Here is a 22526-nt window from a genome sequence, read left to right as displayed (position 1 = left end):
TGCATTTAAATATATATACATACATATATATATATATATTGGTTTGGTTTTGGTTTTTTGAGGTAGGGTCTCACTCTAGCCCAGGCTGACCTGGAGTTCCCTATGTCGTCTCAGGGTGTCCTTGAACTCACAGTGATCCTCCCACCTCTGCCTCCTGGGATTAAAGGCATGCGCCACCACGCCTGGCTTAAAAAATATTTTCTTTTTATTTATTAGAGAGAGAGAATATGTATGCTTCGTAGTCTAGCCACTGCAGACAAGCTCCAGACGCATGCACCATCATGTGTGTCTGGCTTATGTGGGTTCTGGGGAGTTGGATTTGGGTCCCTAGGCTTCATAGGAAAGTGTCTTAACTTCTGAGCCATCCTTCCAGCCCAAATAGCAGATTTTTTTAAAAAATTAGTTAATTTACTTTTATTAGCAACTTCCATGATCATAAACAATATCCCATGGCAATGCCCTCCCTCCCCCCACTTTCCCCTTTGAAATTCCATTCTCCATCATATCCCCTCCCCATTTCAATCAGTCTCTCTTTTATTTTGATGTCATCATCTTTTCCTCCTCTTATGATGGTCTTGTGTAGGTAGTGTCAGGCACTGTGAGGTCATGGATATCCAGGCCACCAAATAGCAGATTTTTAGACATGAACTTACTCTGTTTATCTGTAGATTTCTTCTTCTAGAGGCTTAGTTACTATTGTTGACTAATAACACCCTTCACCAAGTTAGAAACTTAGGAATCATAATAAAATCTCCTTTCTTTTCAGTCCTTGTGTTCAATTAATCATCAAATCATATGGGTTCATTTCATTTCTTGGCCCATTTTCCTTCATCACTTTGCATTGTTATGGCCTGGTTCATCTGCTCTTATTTGTTATGTCTGTTTTTTTCTTAATATTTTATTTTTATTAATTTGAGAGAGAGACAGAAATAGGCAGGTAGAGAGAAAGTGATAGAATGGGCATGCCAGGACCTCTAGCCACTGCAAATGAATTCCAGATGTGTGCGCCCCCTTGTGCATCTGGCTTACATGGGTCCTGGGGAGTCGAACCTGGGTCCTTTGGCTTTGGAGGCAAGTGCCTTGACCACTAAGCCATCTCTCCAGCCCCTATGCCTGGTTTTAACTGGTGCTGTCTGCTTCTCTGTCCCTTCCCTCCCACCCTTCTCTCCGTTCTTCCTTCCTTTGGACTCACTGTATAGACAGTCTGTCTTGTAATTCTCTTGCCTCTGCCTCCCTCTCAAATGCTGGATGACAGGCACAATTCACTATGACGCCCTCGTTTCTTCACCCTCCGTGTTGCCATGGGAAACCCGCTGTGCGCATGCTCCGGCCCCTGGTTAGCTCTGCGCCTTACCTTCCGATGGCCTTCCACAAGCACCCTTCCCTTTTATAGCTTCATAGTATCACTTGCAGCTCCTCTTCATATTTTCTCAGTCTCCAAGCCTCTGCCTGAGACGTTCTCCTTCCTGCCTTCCTCTGCCTAACCAACTCTTCTCCCACTATACACTATGCTTAGCCGTAATAGTCTTTAGCAGTAACCTTGTTGCTGGGACAAAATACCTGACCAGGGGCATCGTATGGAAAGAAGGGGTTTATTTCTGGATTATAGTTTTAAGAGCAAGTTTCATTATAGCAGGGGAGGTGTGGCAGGAGCTGACAACTGGGCATCCCACCCCATATCAGCAGAGAGAAAAGAGAGAGTGAACTCACTTAGCGGGGCAAGTGGAGCTAGGCTGTAACACCCCAGGCCTGCTTTCCAGCAGAGATTCATCTCCCAGCTGGGGATCAAGTATAAGGCTTAATCACAAACACATGAGGCTGTGGAGGATATTTACATTCAAACTACCATATTTCATCTCTGGATTCCATAGACTTTTGCCAATTTCATGATACAAAATTCATTCAAGGGTTGGAAAGATGGCTTAGTGGTTATGTGCTTGCCTCTGAAGCCTAAGGACCCCGGTTTGAGGCTCAATTCCCCAGGACCCACATTAGCCAGATACATAAGGGGGTGCACGCGTCTGGAGTTTGTTTGCAGTGGCTGGAGGCCCTGGTGCACCCATTCTTTCTCTCTCTCTCTCTCTCTCTCTCTCTGTATCTGTCTTTCTCTGTCACTCTCAAATAAATAAATAAATAAATAAATAAACAAAAAAATTCTTTCAATTCAACTTTAAAAATCCCCATAGTTCTTACCACTTCCAACACTGTTCAAGTCCAAAGTTTCATCAGAGACTTGCTTATCTTTTAACTGTGAGTACTGTAAAATCAAAACAGAAGTTCCAGGCTGGAGAGATTGTTTAGTGGCTAAGGTGCTTGCCTGCGAAGCCTAAGGACCTACGTTCGACTCTCAGGTCCCACGTAAGCCAGACATACAAAGTGAAGCCAGTTGTCAAGGTTGCACATATGCACAGGATGGCACATGCATCTGGTGTTGGAGTGGCTGGAAGCCCTGTCATGCCAGTTCTTTCTCACTTTCTCTCTTTGTCTCTCACTCTCTCATTAAAAAAAAAAAAAAAAAAAAAAGCCAGTCTGTGTTGGGCTTGCCTCAAAAACAAACAAAACTCCCCACAAGTTACATGCTTTCAATAGGCAGGGAGGCATGGCAGGAGTAGACAGCTGGCACCACAACCCCATACAGCAGGGAGGAGGACAGTTTGCTGCGAGCAAGCAGGGCTGGATCATGACCCCCACGGCCCTCCCCCAGTGACACACTACTCGGGCGGGGCTCCGCCTCCCAAGGCTCTGCCGGCTGGTGATCAAGTGTGAGGCTTAGTCACACAAGCGTGAGGCTACGGGGGACACTTTGCATTCAGACCCCTACCTATGTCCATCTACTATATGACCTTATATATTTTGCTTTTGGGCTCTCTAGTCCTTTTTGCCTATCTCTGTTATTGTATTTCACTCTTGATTGGTTGTACTTGTGTTTTCCACTGACCATACTTAATTTCTTGGGCACATACTATATGTATACTCATTCCTAGCACAGGGTTTACCACATAATGCATTCTGTGTCTTTTGAGTGAGCAAGTGAGTGAAAGAATGACAAAAACAAAAGCCATTAAATATTCTGGAAACCTAAGATGATAGTTGTGGTAGTTTGATTCAGGTGTTCCCCACAAACTTAGGTGTTCTGAATGCTAGGTTCCCAGCTGATGGAGATTTGGAAATTAATGCCGCCAGGAGGAGTGTGTCGTTGGGGGCGGGCTTTGGGTGTTATAGCCAGTTTCCCCTTGCCGGTGTTTGACTCACTCTCCTGTTGCTATGGTACGCCTTATGTGGGCCAGGGGCTGATGTCCACTCTCTGCTCATACCACTGTTTTCCCCTGCCATCGTGGAGCTTCCTCTCAAGCCTGTAAGACAAAATAAGCCTCTTTTTCCCACAAGCTGCTCTCGGTTGGGTGATTTCTACGAGCAATGTGAACCTGACTGCAGCTTTGCCTTTGGGGATGTGGTGTGTGAATGGGCTCACACGTACGCCATGTCGTGTGTGTCACAGGACAGTTGGGATATGTTGGTCATGTCTCCACCCTTTTGAGGCAAGGCCTCTCATTGTTTACTGTGCTGTTTTCCAGGCCAGCTGGCCTGCAGTCTTGCCACTGCGAAGATATGCACCACTTTGTGGGTCTGGCTTGATGAGGGTACGGAGGAGTTGAACGCAGGCCGGCAGGCTGTTTTGCAGACACGCCCACTTCACCGCAGAGCCTTCTTCCCAGCCCCTCTTTTCCGAATTAAAGGCCAGTGCTGTATGGGCTGAACAGTGGTGGCCAAGCCTTGTCTTTAAGTATTCTGTCACCTTTCCAATTTTTTTGTGTGTGTGTGTGGTAGGTCTAGTCCAGGCTGTCCTCACACTTACAGCGATCTTCCTACCTCTGCCTCCCGAGTGCTGGGGTTAAAGACATGCGCCTGGCTCTTTCCTAATTTTTGTCTGCTAACTCACTGAAGTGCTGTTCTGCAAAGGAGTAGCTATTTTCTGCTAATCCCAGTTTTGCCCTTCGTATCACTAATACTCACTACTATAATTTTGAGACTTTGACTCTTTTGTGTATTTCAGGGCAGGTGATATTGTGGAATTAAAAATTTTGGAGATACCAGGTCCTGGCGAAAACCAGCATTTTGGAGATCTTCACCAGACAGAATTGAGCTCTTCTGGTGTTGGGTACCAAGTAGGTGTCAATCAAAATGGCACAGGCAAGGTAGTCAAGAAACCAGCCTCTTGCAGCAGTGCCCCTCAGAATATCCCTAAGAGGACAGACGTGAAGAGCCAGGAAGTCGCCATTTCTCCCCAGCAGCAACAGTGCTCCAAGAGCTACATGGACAGGCACATGGAATCCCTGAGTCAGTCCAGAAGTTTCCGTCGCCGGCACAACTCATGTAAGTATGGTGAACTTTGTTTCTTTTCTTTTCCTTTTCCTTTCTTTTCTTTCCTTTTCCTTTCCTTTCTAATGTTTATGTATTTACTTATTTTGAGAGAGAGAATGGGCACACCAGGACCTCCAGCCACTGCAGATGAAGCCCAGACACATGTGCCACCTTGTACATCTAGTTTGTGTGGGTACTGGGGAATTGAATCTGGGTCCTTAGGGTTCACAGGCAAGTGCCTTTAAGCCATCTCTCCAGTCCTGTTTTTTTTTTTTGTTTTTGTTTTTTAATAATAATTTTTTTCTCTTTTGGTTTTTGTTTTTTATTTTTATTTTTATTTATTTGCAAGCAGAGAGAGAGAGAGAGAGAAGAGAAATAGACAGAGATAATGGGCATACCAGCCACTGCAAGCAAACACCAGACACATGTGCCCCTTGTGCTTCTGGCTTATGTGGGACCTGGAGAATCGAACCTAGGTCCTTTGGCTTTGCAGGCAAATGCCTTAACCGCTAAGCCATCTCTCCAGCCCCAGTCCTGTTTTTTGTTGTTTTTTTTTTTTTAACCTAATGTTTCAGGGCTGTGAACTGTTATCTGCTGCTATTCTTTTTTTACTTATTTGAGAGGAAGAAAGAAAATGGGTGTGTCAGGGCCTCCAGCTACTGCAGACAAACTCCAGATGCATGTACATCTGGCTTACGTGGGTACCAGGAAATCAAACCTGGTTCCTTAGGCTTTGCAGGCCTTGACCACTGAGCCATCTCTCTAGTACTTACTGCTGTTCTTGAAGCAAGTTCTTTACTCTGTAATTAAAAAAAGGATGCTTCATAGGCTCCTTCCTTTTCAAAGACTTTCTTCTCTAAACCAAGCATCCTTATTTAATGACCACGTCCATATAGATAGGGTCATTGTTCTGAGATATTTTGCTACCCTAATTTTCTTTTTTTAAAAAAATATATTTTACTAATTTATTATTTGAGAGAGAGAAAGAAAGGGGAGGAGAGGGAGGATGGGTGTGCTAGAGCCTCCAGCCACTGCAGACAAACCCCAGATGCATGCGCACTCTTGTGCATCTGACTTAGAGTCGAACTAGCGCCTTAACCGCTAAGCCATCTCTCCAGCCCCTATCCTGATTTTCTTTATGCATCCCAGTGGTTCAAATCCTTCTAGAACTTCACTGACACTAAAGCAAGTATTCTCAGTGATGTCTCCAATGTCAAAGCACAGTAATTACTAAAAATATGGACTGTAGTTCATTTAATGTTGACCAAGTTTTCACTAGTTTTGAAGCTTTGTGTCACACTCTAGTAAGCCATAGACAATTCTGGTTATGCCATTGTAGCAGTTATCTTCTTGTTGCTGGGATAAAACACCTGAGCACAAGCAGCTCATGGCAGGAAGTTTCCAGGGGAACTCCATCATGGCAGGGAAAGCATAGCTTGACGACAGCAGCGTGTCACATCTTGTCACGATAGTAGGGAGAAAGTAGTCTGAATTCTGACTTGTTACCTGACTCTTCAGAGGAGAAGAGGGGTATAGTGTAGACATCTGTGATCGTTACTTTCTGCCAAGCTGACCATTGTATTTGTTGGTTGAGCTGGGGTTGAACTTAGGGTTTTATACATGCTAGATAAGCGCTCTACTGCTAAACTACATCCCAACCCAAACTGACCATTGTAAAATTACATTTTTGCATCAGTGAGGACAAGCACTGGTATGTATGTTTCCCACTTTTTTTCAAAGATTTTTTATTTATTTATTTATTAGAGACAGAGAGAGAGAGAAAAAAAAATAGGCATGCCAGGGCCTCTAGCCACTGCAAATGAACTCCAGACACATGCGCCACCTTGTGCATCTGGCTTAGGTGGGACCTGGGGGATCGAACCTGGGTCCTTAGGCTTTGCAGGCAAGGCCATCTCCCCAGCCCGTTCCCCAGTTTTGTTTGGTGATAACAGATTCTTGAATATCATTTGCTGATCATAGAACCTCATTCGAATCTATAAAGTTTTAAGCATGTTTACTAGAGTAATGTAATATGAATCATGATACAGTAGCTTAGTCTGTTGTGCTCCTTAAATGAATATGAATGTTCTTGTAAAAAATTACTTCTAGCTGGGCGTGGTGGTGCATGCCTTTAATCCCAGCACTCAGAAGGCAAAGGTAGGAGGATCTCTGTGAGTTCGAGGCCACCTTGAGACTACATAGTTAATTCCAAGTCAGGCTGAGCTAGTGCGAGACCCTACCTCAAAAAACAAACAAAAAGAAATTACTTCTAAATAATAAGCTATTCTGACTTTTACTTGGGTTTTTTTTTTTTTTTTTAATTTATTTGAGAGTGTCAGACACAGAGAGAAAGACAGCTAGAGGGAGAGAGAGAAAATGGCCGCGCCAGGGCTTCCAGCCACTGCAAACGAACTCCAGACGCGTGCGCCCCCTTGTGCATCTGGCTAACGTGGGACCTGGGGAACCGAGCCTCGAACCGGGGTCCTTAGGCTTCACAGGCAAGCGCTTAACCGCTAAGCCATCTCTCCAGCCCTTACTTGGGTTTTTTAATTCAGAGATAATGACAGACTATATTAGGAATTTAAATGTGTATTCACTAACTCATATAAACGTATAGACTTATAAGCTAGAGTCATGTTACGGCATTACCTTCTGAAAGGCAGGATTTGCAGCAGTGAGCTTTCTCTGTGGAGCCCTCACGTGGGGAGTTTCTTGCAGGACACTCCAGATGCCGCTTGCTGCCTTTGTGGCCCGCACCTTGGTCCTCACGGCACTGCAGCAAGACGTCAGCATGCGGCTTGCATCCGGGCTTACGATGTGATGCTTGTGCCAGAGCCAGCATCTTAAGCTCTGCAAGTGCCTGCTTCAGGTGGAAAAGAAGTATTTCAAGTTCTTAAGTACCTGTGAAGCAACTATCAGCACTGATTGAAAACTGGAGACTGAATTTCAGCTGCTACTTCTTTTGTATCCGTGGAAAAGCTTAGAATGGCCAGGCGCACTGGTGCACATCTTTGTTTGCAGACTTGGGAGGCAGTGGTATTTCAGGTTTGCCTGGGCTAGAGTTAGGACCCACCCCCCCCCAAATAAAAAAAAATCTTAAAATGTTGGTTAGAAAATGACTTTCTGTTATTAAAAATATCTTTTTGGAGCCAGGCATGGTGGGCTACACCTTTAATCCCAGCACTTGGGAAGCTGAGATAGGAGGATCACTGTGAATTCAAAGCCAGTTGAGAACTACAGAGTGAGTTCTAGGTCAGCCTGGGCTAGAGTGTGACCCTACCTCAAAAAAACAAATAAAATAAAATAAATCAAGGAAGAAAGGGAGAGGGGGAGGAGCTTGGAGTTTGTTGGCAGTGGCAAGAGGCGCTGGCATGCCTATACTCTCTTTCTGTGGAATAAATAAAAACATAGAAGCGTAGGTTCTAAAAAAGATTTTGTTAAGTGCCATTTTATTAAAAAAAAAGTGTATTTTAAAATATTTCATACATAAGACTATACTTTCAGGGATCATTTATATAGTTCCTTAAATAGTTCATATATTCATCTTGCCTTGTCTCATGTCTTTGGAGATTTAAAAAAATTTATTTATTTACTTATTTTTTTTTAATTTTTTCATTTTTATTTATTTATTTGAGAGGGGCAGGCAGAGAGAGAAAGAGGGGGGAGAGAGAGAGAGGGAGAGAGAGAGAGAGAGAATGGGTGTACCAGGACCTCCAGCCACTGCAAACGAACTCCAGATGCATGCGCCCCCTTGTGCATCTGGTTAGTGTGGTTCCTGGGGAATTGAGCCTTGAACCGGGGTTCTTGGGCTTCATAGGTAAGCATTTAACCGCTAAGCCATCTCTCCAGCCCTAATTTAAATTTTTTTGTTGTTGTTGTTGTTTTTGAGGTAGGATCTCACCCTAGCTCAGGCTGACCTGGAATTCACTCTGTAGTTTCAGGTTGGCCTCGAACTCTCAGCAATCTTCCTACCTCTGCCTCCCAAGTGCTGGGATTAAAGGTGTGCGCCACCACGCCTAGCTGCAGCCCTAATTTTTATTTATTTATTTGACAGAGAAAGAAGTGGGGGGAGAGGAGGAGGGAGAGAGAGAGAGAAAAAAAAAAGAATGGGAATGCAAGGGCCTCCAGCCACTGCAAATGAACTCCAGACGAGTGTTCCCCCTTGTGTATCTGGCTTATGTGGGTCCTGGGGAATCAACCTGGGTCTTTTGGCTTTGCAGTAAACACCTTAACTGCTAAGCTATCCCTCCAGCCCTCTTTGGAAATTTTTTTTTTCCATGAGCAGTTCCCATATTTTTCTTATGTTTATTATTCTCTTACATTAAGCATGCATATTTATAATAATTAATGAACCAATATTGATACATTATTAAATAAAGCACATATTTTATTTGGGTTACCCTTGTGTTTACATGCCTCTTTCAGAATATCTAACTTGTACCCCCTCCTGGGAAGACAGTCACATAGAAAATGGATGGTGGGGCTGGAGAGATGGCTTAGCGGTTAAGCGCTTGCCTGTGAAGCCTAAGGACCCCGGTTCGAGGCTCGGTTCCCCAGGTCCCACGTTAGCCAGATGCACAAGGGGGCGCACGCGTCTGGAGTTCGTTTGCAGAGGCTGGAAGCCCTGGTGCGCCCATTCTCTCTCTCCCTCTATCTGTCTTTCTCTCTGTGTCTGTCACTCTCAAATAAATAAATAAATAAATTTTTAAAAATTTAAAAAAAAGAAAAGAAAAGAAAATGGATGGTGCTTGTGTACTCTTCTTCTTGCCTTGCATCTTACAGTTTTGTTTATCTGGTTTTTTCGAGGCAGGGTCTTGCTCTAGCCCAGGCTGATCTGGAAGTCACTGTGTAGTTTCAGGCTGGCCTTGAACTCGTAATGATCCTCCTACCTGTGCCTCCTGATTGCTGGGTGCACCACCCGGCCCTGCTGTTTCATTTTATAGAATGCTTCTAGAAGTACTTTGGTTTCTCACTCATGTCACTGATTTGTTTTATTGTAGTCAGAATACAACTGAAATGTCGAGTTTTGCCTTCCATCCTGGGATTCCTGTAGCTTACTAAATAACTATAATAGTCTCAGGCTCCATCTCACAATTTTTCTTTTTTTAACAGTATCCGTCATTCAATCTTTACTTACAATGACAGTCTGTGGGCTTGGCTGGAGCAGCCCATCATGTAATTTCTGTGGAGTTTGGCACTAAAGCATTTGCAGTTGAGAATTGGGCACCTTTTAGCATGTGAAATGCAGGACAGAGTTCCTTTTTACAATATGTGTATGACAAAAACCAATAACTTAAGTGGCACTGAGGATTATACAATGGGTTTTTTGCAAGATATCCTGGCCAAAGAGCATCTATGCCAAAGGCTGGCAGAAAAATGACACAGGAAGGCGGCCAGCCTCCAGTCTTAACACATGCTTGGTCCTTGTTTGAAATGTGTAGGAGACTGGGAAGCAGTGTTATCTTTTTGAAAGGAAGCCCTTATTCTTTTAATGGCTGAGGGCCAGCTTGCTTACGCAGAGCCAGGCCCTTTGGGCTGAGCAAGCAAGTGTATTAATTCAGAACTTCCTAATGCTTATACTAAATATGAGCAAAGGAAAAGAATGAGACAAATGAGTATCTTAGCTTGTTTTTCATTTATTTTTTATTCTCTTATCTTTCTCTTACTGACTTGTGATGTCAGCATTTTCTTCCTCCTGGAAATGTTTTTCAGTTTTTCATTCTACTTCTCTGATGCCATTAAGAACATGGCTGGTCTTTATAGCTCTTAGTGTGTGTAGTGAATGAATGAATGCAGAGTCCTGTGTTGAGAGGAACACACTTTCAATGTTCTTCACAAAGTGCTTTGGGATTGGTTACAAGTTTTATTAGTAGAATTCTTTTTTTGGGAGGGGTCAAGGTAGGGTCTCACACTAGCCCAGGCTGACCTGGAATTCACTATGTAGTCTCAGGGTGGCCTTGAACTCATAGCAATCCTCCTACCTCTGCCTCCTGAGTGCTGGGATTAAAGGGTGCGCCACCACACCCTGATCTTTATCAGTAGAATTCTATAGCAGAGCCAGAGAAGTACCCGGTATGCAGAATTGTTAGGGCAAATGTCAAGTATCTTCATCCCCTATAAACACTATTGGTCTTTAAAGTGGGGCATTTTGTCAACATGATATCTCTATCATCTGATATGATATAAAGTATGTAATATTTTTAGCTTTGTTGTTAACTGAGCAAAATGTATTCCCACACTATATACTTCAAATACTTAACGAACATTTTCGTATGGGTACTGTAGTCTAATGTTTATTAGCTCTAAACACTGGGCTAGTTGGGTGTTTTTGTGTCGAGCCGATTTAGCATAAAGGTAACTAACTGGCTTTACCAGTGTCTTTTGGAAAGCCTAAACTGAGGAGTTTTGTGGTCTTTGGAATTTGGCTCGTTCTCTTTTCTCCTACAGGGGTTTTTGTGATTGTCCTGGGGCCTCTTTAGTGATGCTTCCATAATCTCTTTTCCTCTGAACCCCATTCTTGATCTGTCACCTTGTTTCAAGAGCTTGGGGTTTTGCTTTTTTTTAACCTTACCCTTGCCCTCATTGACCAATCCCTTATCTTTGTGTATTTATGATAGTCCCAGGATAGTTCACTGTTTATGTTGGATGTAACTGAACTGTCTTCCTCCGAAGCCCTCGCCTCAAGACTCCTCCTTATATTACTATCAACAGCCTCATTTTGTTGTCTTTTTCAGTCACGCAACAAATTTGGCCTATTTTTAATGGCTCATTTTCTTTCTCATAATTAAGTGCAACTTGACCTTTCTTTTTAGACTTTAGTATCAGGTGGGTTTAGTTTTTTTCATAGCTAGTTTGATTTCTATAAAACTTCTGTTAAGTATCTGCATACTTAATGTTAAACAAGTCATAATATTGGGTGTCAGGCTTGGTACCTGCCTCTGTTGGGTTACATGCTCCTTACGGAGTTTGACAAGGACCCAGCTTACAGACCTAAGGAACTGTAGTGTAGGTAAGTGCCAGGTCACTGGTGTCAGCGCTGTTAAAAGTATTCAGGTGCAGGTGATTTTTTTTTTTTTTTTTTTTGGCAGGAGTCATTACAGGCATTGTGTTTGGGCCAGCCACTTCCCTAAAATCTCACCCATCTGAATGCCTTCAATACAACTATAACAAGGTTATATGGCAAATATTTTAGGCTTTATAAGCCATACAGTATTGGTCTCAAATACTTATCTTTGTAGTAGAAACCCTAATCCTATATAAGCAAATAAATATGACTGTGTTTCTGTAAAACTATTTATAGAACTGGGCAGTAGGTTGGATTTGACCTGTAGACTATGGCTTTCATACTCTTAGTATAAAGTGGTACAGAGTATACATTTAGGATAAGGTTAATTACTGAGCTTCAATGTGAATTTGGATGTGAAGTAAATTTGATATTTTTTTTTGAGGTAGAGTCTTGCTGTAGCCCAGGCTGACCTGGAATTCACTGTGTAGTCTTAGGCTGCCCTCTCATTCTCAGCGATTTTTCTACCTCTACCTCCCAAGAGTTGTGATTTAAAAGGCCCTTTCTGGGCTGGAGAGATGGCTTAGCGGTTAAGTGCTTGCCTGTGAAGCCTAAGGACCCCAGTTCGAGGCTCGATTCTCCAGGACCCACATTAGCCAGATGCACAAGGAGGCACATGCGTCTGGAATTCATTTGCAGTGGCTGGAGGCCCTGGCGCGTCCATTTTCTCTCTCTCTCCTTCTTTCTCTGTCACTTTCAAATAAATAAATAAACATAAACAAAAAAAAATTTAAAGGCCATTTCTTCATTTTCTATTTTTATCCCTCTTATGTCCTCCTTTTCTCTTACTGCTCTAGCTAATACTTCCAGAGCCATGTTGAATAAGAATAGAGACATCGGGGCCTTATCTTTCAGATTTTAGGGGAAATGTTTCGGTTTTTCCCTATTCAGAATAAAGTTGGTTATAGGTTTACTATTTTGATTATTTTGAGGTATGTTCCATCCATTCCTAATTTCTCCAGAACTTTTATCATGAAAGTATGTTGAACTTTGTAAAATGCCATCTCTGTATCTATAGAGATGATCATGTGGCTTCTGTCCTTAAGTTTAATTATATGGTAAGTTATGTTTATTGATTTGCATATGTGGAACCAGCCTTGCATCCCTGATATGAAGCCCACTTGGTCACAGTGTTTAAACTATTTCATGTGTTCTTGAATTCTACTTGCAAGTATTTTGAGATTTTTTTTTTTCCTTTGGTTTTTCAAGGTAAGGTTTTGTTCTAGCCCAGGCTGACTTGGAATTCACTCTAATCTCAGGGTAGCCTGGAACTCACAGTGATCCTCCAACTTCAGGCTCCCAAGTGCTGGGATTAAAGGGGTGTGCCACCCCGCCTAGCTCTTTGTTTTGTAGTGGTTCATTGCCGGGGCTCCTTCCCGGTCAGGTAGTGCCAAGGGAAGACCAGGCCTGCTGGTTCTTCCCTAGGGGTTGAGAAGGATGATGAGCGTCGGAAGAACCAGACCTCTCCTGGCCACTGGAGAAAAACCACACTGAGTCGGGAGTCTTTTCAATGCTGGAACTCGCAGAAACAACTCGCTTTATTACTCTGAGCAGTTGCCTATATCATGTTGGGGACGAAGGCGGGTATTTTAGGATGGGGGAAGAGGTAAGGGCCAATAGTAAATTTTAACTATTGAAATGGTAATTACAAGTGCCACGCGGAGGTAGCAAGCCAGAAACCGTTAGGCGTCTTGCTGAGTCCTAGCTGGCCAGAGAGAGACAGGTCGCCAGACTTTAGCTAGGCTCAGGGAGTTCCACTAGACCTCACGCCTGGGCCTTTTAGGGCCCAACAGTTCATGATTTCAGCTGTTGATGGCGTCCTAACCACTCTTGCCCTTAATTTTGGTCAAATTTTTTTGTTTGTTTGTTTGTTTTGTTTTCTGATGTAGTAGTGTCTCACTCTAGCTCATGCTGATCTGGAATTCACTCTGTATTCTTAGGGTGGCCTCAAACTCTCGGCCATCCTCCTACCTCTTCCTCCCCAGTGCTGGAAACCTAAGTCACCTCTTCACTACCAGCACAGCCCTTTACCATTTCAATATTTGGCATAGGAAGACTTGAACATAAATTATGTAGCAGTTACCGTCTTGTTGCCAGGACAAAATGCCCAACCAGCTGCAGCTTGTGGGAGGAAAGGGTTTATTTCAGGTTTATAGTTTCAAGGGGAATGCTTCATCGTTGTGGAGAAAGCATGGCCAATGACGGTATCTTCATATATCAGTCACAGGGAGAGAACAGCAAGAGGGGGCTGGACTGAAGCCTTCAGGCCCACCTCCATGATAACACTGCTTGTAGCAAGGCTGTACCTCCCAAAGGTGACCCGGCTGGGGCCAGGTAGAGACTGAATTGCAAATACTTGGCTGTAGAGGACATTTTACTTTCAAACTACCACAAGTTAGATTGCATACCTTTCAGAATAATGTTAAAGTTGACTTAGTGATGTTAAGTTGTTAAATTTATTGAAGGCCTAGAAAGCCTGCTATGGGACATTTTACACAAAAGTGATCAAGACCTGACAACTTGGTTAATAGGGTGAAGATCATATAGCTGTCTGAAGCAGTGCTTTGAACTTGTGTACCTGAGGATGACCTTGAAATTATAATCCTCCTGCCTCCACCTCCTAAATGCAGTGATTATAGGTGTGTGCAAGGCTGAGGGCCTAACCCAGGGCTTCCTGCATGCTAGGCAAGCAGTGTACAAACTGAGCTATATCCCTAGCTCAGATTATATAACATTTCATGTGTTTGCTTGCTTGTTTGGTTGGTTGGTTGGTTTTTCGGGGTAGGGTCTTGCTGTAGCCCAGGCTGAGCTGGAATCACTCTGTAGTCTCAGGCTGGCCTTGAACTTGCTTAGATCCTCTTATCCTCTTTCCTCTTAATCCCAGCACAAGGGAGGCAAGGTGTGTGCCACCACACCCAGCTTATGGAACATTGTGAACTACAGAACTGCGACTAACCAGATGAAAGGTCTTCTCTGTGTGTCCATGCCCGTGTGTGCGTGTTCGTATTTGTGAGTGAACATGTGTGCACACTGCAGCACGCTTATGGAGGTCAGAGGACAACTTCTGGATGTTGGTTTTAGCCTTCCACCTCACTTAAACAATATTTTTCAATGTGTAGGGTCTTCCTCTAGACCAGGTTAACTTGGCAGTCACTCTGTAGTCTCAAGCTGGTCTCAAACTCACAACGATCCTCCTACCTCAGCCTCCTGAGTACTGTAGTAAAGGCATGTGGCCAGCTCTTTCACTTTTGGTGTTAATTTGTCAAGACAAAAAGTTGCTGGGGCTGTGGTGACAGCTTGGTTGATAAAAGGTTTGCTGTGTAAGTATGAGGGTCTGAGTTTGGCTCTCCAGCACCCACATAAATGCTATGCAGGTGTGGTGGCCTGCCTGTAATTCTTTTTTTTTTTTTTTTTCCGAGGTAGTATCTCACTGTAGCCCAGGCTGACTTGGTATTCACTATGTAGTCTCCAGGTGGCCTTGAACTCCTACCTCCGCCTCGCCTCCCCAGTGCTGAGATTAAAGGTGTGTGCCACCACACCCGGCTGTGCCTGTAATTCTTGATTAGCTAGATTAACCAAACTGGTGAACTCTGGGTTCAAGTGAGAGACCCTGCCCCAGTAAATAAGGTGAAGTCACCTGACATCAACCTTTGGCCTCCTCCACATGCACCTACAAACACACGAGCCCACAGACAGTACACATTTACGAAAATAAGTGCATTCTCTCTCCCTGCCTCTCTCTTAATAAACAAATGGAGAGATAGCTTAGTGGTTAAGGAGTTTGCCTGCAAAGCCAAAGGACGTAGGTTCGACTCCCCAGGACCCACATAAGCCAGATGCACAAGGAAGCACACGCATCTGGAGTTTGTTTGCAGTGGCTAGAGGCCCTGGTGCACCCTTTCTCTCTCTCTGTCTGCCTATTTCTGTATCTGTCTCTCAAATAAATAAAAATAAAATGTGTTTTAAAAAATAAAAATAAAAAAGAACTCCTGCTGTGACTTCTTTATAAAAGGCAAAGCTGGGCTGGAGAGATGGCTTAGCAGTTAAGCACTTGCCCGTGAAGCCTAAGGACCCTGGTTCGAGGCTTGACTCCCCAGGACCCACGTTAGCCAGATGCACAAGGGGGCGCACACGTCTGGAGTTTATTTGCAGTAGCTGGAGGCCCTGGCGTGCCCATTCTTTCTCTTTCTGCCTCTTTCTCTCTCTCTGTCACTCTCAAATAAATAATTTTAAAAGGCAAAGCTGATAAAGATGTCCAGGAGATTACTCATGTCATTTCCTATTCATTGACTAGATACTTGGGTGAATTTGAAATTTGAAATTTCTTATTCCTGGGCCTGGAGTGATGGTTCAGTGGTGAAAGACACTCGTTTGAAATCTCTTATCCACATGCGATTTGTGCTTCTTAACATGATTTAGAAATACCCTGCCTTGGGGGCTGGGGTGAAGGCTTAGTTGGTAATGTACTTGTGGTGGATTGAATTAGACATCACCTATAACCTCGTGTGTCCCCAGCTGATGGCAGTTTCGGAATCAGAGCCTTGCTAGAGGAGGTCTGTTGTTGGGAGTGTGCTTATGGGTGTTGTGGCCCAGCTCCCCTTGCCAGTGTTTGGCACTGCTGTTGTGAAGCTGATGTTGGCCAGAAGGTGATGCCCAGCCTCGGCTCATGTCATGTTTTCCCCTGCCGTTGTGGAGTTTCTCCTTGTGGCTGTAAGCAAAATAAACCCTTTCCTCTCACAGGCTGCTTTTGGTTGGGTGCTTTCTGGCAGCACCTTGAAGCTGACAGCAGCAGCACTTGACAGGCACGCATTAGGACCTGAGTTTGGATCCCAGCACCACCTAGGTGCTGGTTGATGTGGTATGCATCTGTACCCCCTGCACTGAAGAGGCCCAGAGCCGCTGGCTTGCTGGTCTAGCCAGTTCAGTGAGCACTGCGTTTAGCAAGAGACCCCGTCCCAAAGATTTGAAGTGGAGAGGCATAGAGGAAGCCATCTGCCCATGTGCACACAAACTCACCCATGTGCAGCCTTACCTACGTGAACACACGTACCCACGCACACACCACACACATACATACAAAAGCCTGCCTTTTCCTTTTGATTCCTGTCACACTCTTCACAGAGGGTTAACATGCTTTCTCCCACTCACACTGAGCGTTTCTCAGAAGCACTCTGATGTAAGTGCCTGTTTTCCCTGCAGGGTCATCTAGTAGCCGGCACCCAAATCAAGCAACCCCCAAGAAAAGTGGTTTAAAAAATGGCCAAATGAAGAATAAAGATGACGAGTGCTTCGGAGATGACATTGAGGAGATTCCAGACACAGATTTTGACTTTGAGGGGAACCTGGCTCTCTTTGACAAGGCAGCTGTGTTTGAGGAGATCGACACCTACGAGAGGAGAAGCGGCACCCGGTCCCGGGGCATCCCAAACGAAAGGCCGGCTCGGTACCGCCACGACGAGAACATCCTGGAGTCGGAGCCCATCGTCTACCGGCGGATTACGGTGCCCCACCATGTGAGCAAGGAGTTCTGCACAGGTGAGGCGCACCAGCTCCCACGTCCCAGGGCTGCTCTCCCTGTCACTTATGCCTGACAAAAAATCCAGGTTTAAAATATATTTATTTGTTTTTGACTTACTTATTTGAGAGAGAGAGAGAAGCAGAGATATGTAGAGAGAGAATAGACACGCAAGGGCCTCTAGCCACGGCAAACGAACTCCAGACGCATGTGCTGCCTTGTGCATCTGGCTTACCTGGGTTCTGGGGAATTGAACCTAGGTCTTTTGGCTTTGCAGGCAAGTGCCTTAACCATTGAAACATTTCCCCAGCCCACTGTTTTTTTTTTGTTTTGTTTTTTGTTTTGTTTTTTTGAGGTAAGGTCTTGCTCTGGTCCAAGCTGAGCTAGAATTCACTATGTAGTCTCAGGGTGGCCTTGAACTCACAGCAAGTGAGTTTAATCCCAAATGCTGGGATTAAAGTCATGCAGTACCACGCCTGGCTTTATTTTTTGAGAGGGAAGAAAAAGGAGAAAGAATGGGCACACCAGGACTTTGTGCCACTACAAACAAACTACAGACACATGTGCCACTTTGTGCATCTGGCTTTGCTTGAGTACTAGGGAATCAAACCTGGGCCATGGAGCTTTGCAAGCAAGTACCTTTCACCAGCCCCAAACAGTTTTTTGAGTCAGAGTCTTGTACCAAGAATTAAGTTAAGCCGGGCGTGGTGGCGCACGCCTTTAATCCCAGCACTCGGGAGGCAGAGGTAGGAGGATCGCCGTGAGTTCAAGGTCACCCTGAGACTCCATAGTGAATTCCAGGTCAGCCTGGGCTAGAGTGAGACCCTACCTCGAAAAATAAAAAAAAATAAATAAATAAAATAAAAAAAAAAAAAAAAAGAACTTAAATGGCTTGGTGGTTGGCCCAAGATTATTGCCTCTTGGGAGTTTTGGTTAATTCAGCACCCTGTCACTATGGAGGGGTAGTTTTCCTACATGTCCCTTTCTATCCTGTGTTTGGCAGGATCTGGTCTGCTGTTAATTTAGTTGTTTTGAGTAACAAAGCGTGGGGGCTGACTGCCTAAATTCAGGTAATCAGATCTTTTTCCACTCTGGCTTCCCTGATACCATCTGTATATTTCACCCTAAATTCCCCTGTGTTACTAGTTATTTGCTAATACAAGAAACACTTTAAAATGAATATATGAATCCACTGGGTAAAATTGGAATTTCAGTAAATTGCATTTGGGCATAAAATGCTTGCCTGAGAAGTATAGTGACCTAGGTTTAATTGCCCAGTACCCATGTAAGCCAAATGCACAAAGGGGTGCATGTGTTTGGAGTTTGTTTGCAGTGTCTGTAGGCCCTGGTGTGCCCATTCACTATCTGCCTCTTTCTCTAGATAAATGAATAAATACAAATTAAAAAATACATTGCATTTGTAATTTGACTGATGAACATTTTTGTTTAACACAGTAGTGTCTTGTCAGCCACTGTATATGTTAGTTTAGTTCTGGCTCAGTTTTTAAGGTTTTGTGTTTTGTTTTTTTTAAGTCATGGACCCTTGTTTGTGAGCATGTGGCTATGAAATGGATGCAAGTAGCAGTGGGAGAGGTAGTCTGCTTCCTCATTGCCCCACTTTCCCCTCAAACCAGGTTACTAACTAGACTTCTTAGAATACAGTATGCAAACTATTGTTACTGACCGATCCTAAAAGCCAAAGGAGGAGCTGAGTATAATATTTTCATTTGGATTTGAAGTTCAGAATACAGGCAATATTAAAAAAATAAAAAACAGCTTGCATGTGCTTCCCATGTGAAGACTAGAAAGGTTGTCAGACTGAGGAGGACTTTGGAATTGTTTCAGTTTTTCACAGTTGGACTCAGGTAGGCATGCCTCTTTAAGGAAATTCCCTTAAGTCACAGAGTGACGGCTGAACTTTGGTTTTTACCACTTGAGTAAGGATAGACCTACAGTCTTGTCAGAATCAGGCTTAATTAAACTGAAGGGTTTTAAGCTTTTCAAAGGAGTTACAGACACCACAGATCACTGTCTTCCTCTTACCATTCCTTTTGCGCTCTCTGGATGGTAAAAGCCACTTCTGCTGGAAGCGCTCTGCTGTAGTCTAGCTGCTGCGGTGGGGCTGGCTGGATCATGATTTCTTGGAATAATTTACACTGTGGGAATTCCTGAGCTTGGAAAGATTATGGTCTGCCTTGGAGTTCAGTGACTAAAGTGGCCGAGAATAACAGAATCAGTAAAATGTTTCAGATTCAGAAGAGCCTGAGAAAGCGTTTGCTAGAGTAGACCAAGAGAGGTAGCAACCTTCCCTTTTATACTCTCCATCTCTCCAACTAGATCTTCACTCCTCCGTTGTTTTTAATGACAGAAATAGAAAGTTTTGTCATCTCATGAAGCTGTTTTTCTAAAATCGCCATCAACTAACTACAAACCACATGTGCTGGGCCTTGGCCAAGAACACAAGTGTGGCAGCTTGTGCTCTGTAGTGACCAGTGACATTCTTCTGGTGCATGACAATCAGGGCCAAGAAGGCCAGCAGCCTCTAGCCACCTAGTTTTCCGTTTCTTAACACTAATTAGTAGTAGAAGTCAAGCCCTTTTGGTCATGCTAGAAGTAGAGCAAGCAACAGTTGTCTTGCGAGAAGCTTCTCCTGTGGGTAACTTTCATTCCTGCTTCAGCTTCAAAGCCTATGCTTCAGGGCTGGAGAGATGGCTGGGTGGTTAAGGCACTTGCCTGCAAAGCCTAATGACCTGGGTTCAGTTCCCCAGAACCCACATAAAGCCAGATGCACAAAGTGGCACATACATCTGGAGTTTGCTTGCAGTGGCTGGAGACCCTGGTGTGCCCATTCTCTCTCTCTCTCTCTTCTATATATCTCTGCTTGCAAATAAATAAAAATATATTTTAAATGCCAGGCATGGTGGCGCACGCCTTTAATTCCAGCATTCAGGAAGCAGAGGTAGACAGATTACAGTGAGTTCGAAGCCACCCTGAGATTGCATAGTGAATTCCAGGTCAGCCTGCGCTGCAGCGAGACCCTGCCTTGAAGGAGAGAAAAAAAAAAAAGAAAATAAGCATAAGGGGCTGGAGAGATGGCTTAACAGCTAAGGTGCTTGCCTGCAAAGCCTAGGGACCCATGTTTGACTCCCCAGATCCCACATAAGCCAGACATACAAGGTGATGTGTGTGCAAGGTTGTACATACGCACAAGGTGGCATATACATCTGGAGTGTGATTACAGTAGCTGGAGGCCCTGGTGTGCCAATTCTGTCTCTCTCATTAAAAAAAGTGGGGGCAGTCTGTTGGGATTTCCTTATAAGAAAAAGAAAAGCATAAGTCTCGAGCAGGGTTTTGCTGTGTGATGCTCACATAGAGCACACTGGATTATACTTCTTTAGTTCTAGACGTTAGGCTGAGAAAGAGGTAAGGGTCTAGGACATGTGAAGAAACAATTGAGGGCCATAAAATATTATGCAAGGTTACTCAGTCACCTAATGTAACATTTTCATTTCACAGGTGAGGGCACGAGAAGGTCAAAAGGCAAAGGGTGCCTTACATTCTCTTCTAATGTGGGTAAAAGGAAAGAAGGAAAGGTATCTTTGTTGGTGAAGTGCTGGCCTTGCAAGCATGAGAACCTGGCCTTGATCGCCAGAAGCTACGTAAAGAAAGCCAGGCACATGTTTATAATCCCAGGTGGGGAGACTGGAGGCTTCCTGAGGCTTGCTGGCCGGCCAGCAGCTTCGGACTCGGAATTTTGAGTGTTTGCTGCAGTGGCACTGGCCGTTGGCTCATGGCTTCTTAGCTTCATGGTGGTTTCCTTCCTCAGCCTTCCCACGAGCTCTTGACCTACTTCTTTCCTGTCCCCTGTGAACAGGTGCTGCAGGAGTACACTGTAAGGGACAGCCACCGAGACAGCAGTGCACTCTTGTTGATCTGGGCCAGGATGTCCGTGCTTATAACCCTGCGTTCTGTACCAAGCTGACAGTTTCTCCTTAACAGACCTAGTAAGCCTAGTTTCTGAAATTGTGACTGTGTAGGCAGACTGCCCTGACAGCCACTTGATTAATGTGGAACCTCAGGTTCTAGCAGGTCCTCTACTGCCAGGAATACAGCAGGTGATTAATCATTCCACTTAGCTTGGAAGCTTTCAGAGTTTCTGGGCCTGAATAGTTAGGCAGGTGGCCGTTCCAGCCTGAAGGGCTCATGAGGTTTTAGACTGGGCAGCACGGTCAGTACTCTAGCCCGTGTGAACTGTGCACTTCTACCTGCTTTTCTCTGGAAAAGGCGTCACTGAAGCTTGTCGCTAGAGTTCTGAGAGTCCATGCTCAGTCCAAGAGCTGGAGGACTGGGCCCTAGTGCACTTTGGCCTGTTCTGATACCCTGAGGGTTATTTTATTTTATTTATTTGATAGAGAAAAAGGGTGGGAGGGAGGATGAGTGAAAGAGAATGGGTGCACCAGGGCCTCCAGCCACTGCCAACAAACTCCAGATGCGTGTGCCCCCTTGTGCATCTGGCTAACATGCGTCCTGGGGAATCGAGCCCGGGTCCTTCAGCGCTGCAGGCAAACACCTTAGCCTCTAAGCCATCCCTCCAGCCCACCCTGAATTTATGAAGCTACTAGTTGCACATTTTAGAACTGTACACATCTCTGCTAATGTGACTGCTTCACTAAATAAGTTATATATATATATATGTGTATGTGTGTGTGTGTGTATATATATGTGTGTGTATATATATATTTTTTTTTTCTTGTTATTTCAGAGCCATAGGTGGCCAGCCATTGAGAAAGAAAATTTATGTCAAAAGTATCCACCAACTTCCTTAAATTTAGCATATCAAAGCTGAGCTGTTTGTGCCCGCCCATACACTGACTCCCTGGCATTCTCATTTCTTTCATTGGAATCTTCTTTCTTTATATATGCAGCATGAACTTTGGGACCACCCTTCCCTCTTGTTGTAGACTGCAGATCTCCTTGTCTAAAGTAATAGCAAACAGTGTAGATTCAGCCCTGACAGAAATTTTCCCTTACCCTCAGTAGTGTTCCTGCTGGCTCTAGACTTGATGTTCTTTCAAATTTCCCTCAAAGTTCTCCTGACCTTTTAGTTCCTTGTACTACTCAATAGACTGCTGTTCTTTGAAATCAATTCCGTTCCATCTTTCTGTCCTTGTTTGTACCCTCATCGACTTTATAAACAGCTTGGTTTTTAAAGTCTTCTGAAGTCTGGTGCTGCCTACTACCCTACCCTGGGCTGAGCCTTCATGCCACCCTCTGGGCTGTAGGCATGGGTGTTTTAAATCTGCCCAACTCATGCCCACTCTAGCCCATGGAATTTTGTCCTTGTTTCTTATGCTCTTGAAACCACATGGTGCCACATGCCTTTAATCCCAGCACTCGGGAAGCAGAGGTAGGAGGGTCTTCGTGAGTTCGAGGCCACCCTGAGACTCCATAGTGAATTCCAGGTCAGCCTGGGCTAGAGTGAGACCCTACCTCGAAAAAACACACACAAAAAATAAAGAAAAGAAAAAAAATTTAAATATTAATTTCAGAGAGAGAGAATGAGGCAGATAGAGTGAGGGATGGGCA

At 44.3% G+C, this 22526-nt stretch overlaps 1 protein-coding gene across 1 annotated transcript in view; it reads left to right on the top strand.

The window, feature by feature from the left end:
- Positions 1-22526, top strand: part of Edc3 (enhancer of mRNA decapping 3) — a 50624-nt gene that overhangs the window by 12805 nt on the left and 15293 nt on the right. The window contains exons 3-4 of the mRNA XM_045160180.1: positions 4055-4374; positions 16625-16960. Coding sequence (XP_045016115.1) covers positions 4055-4374; positions 16625-16960 — 656 coding nt within the window. The remainder of the gene's footprint in view (positions 1-4054; positions 4375-16624; positions 16961-22526) is intronic.

This window comes from Jaculus jaculus, chromosome 10, assembly GCF_020740685.1.
Source record: "Jaculus jaculus isolate mJacJac1 chromosome 10, mJacJac1.mat.Y.cur, whole genome shotgun sequence".
Classification (NCBI taxonomy): domain Eukaryota; kingdom Metazoa; phylum Chordata; class Mammalia; order Rodentia; family Dipodidae; genus Jaculus; species Jaculus jaculus.
This window is presented reverse-complemented; position numbering and strand designations above follow the sequence as displayed.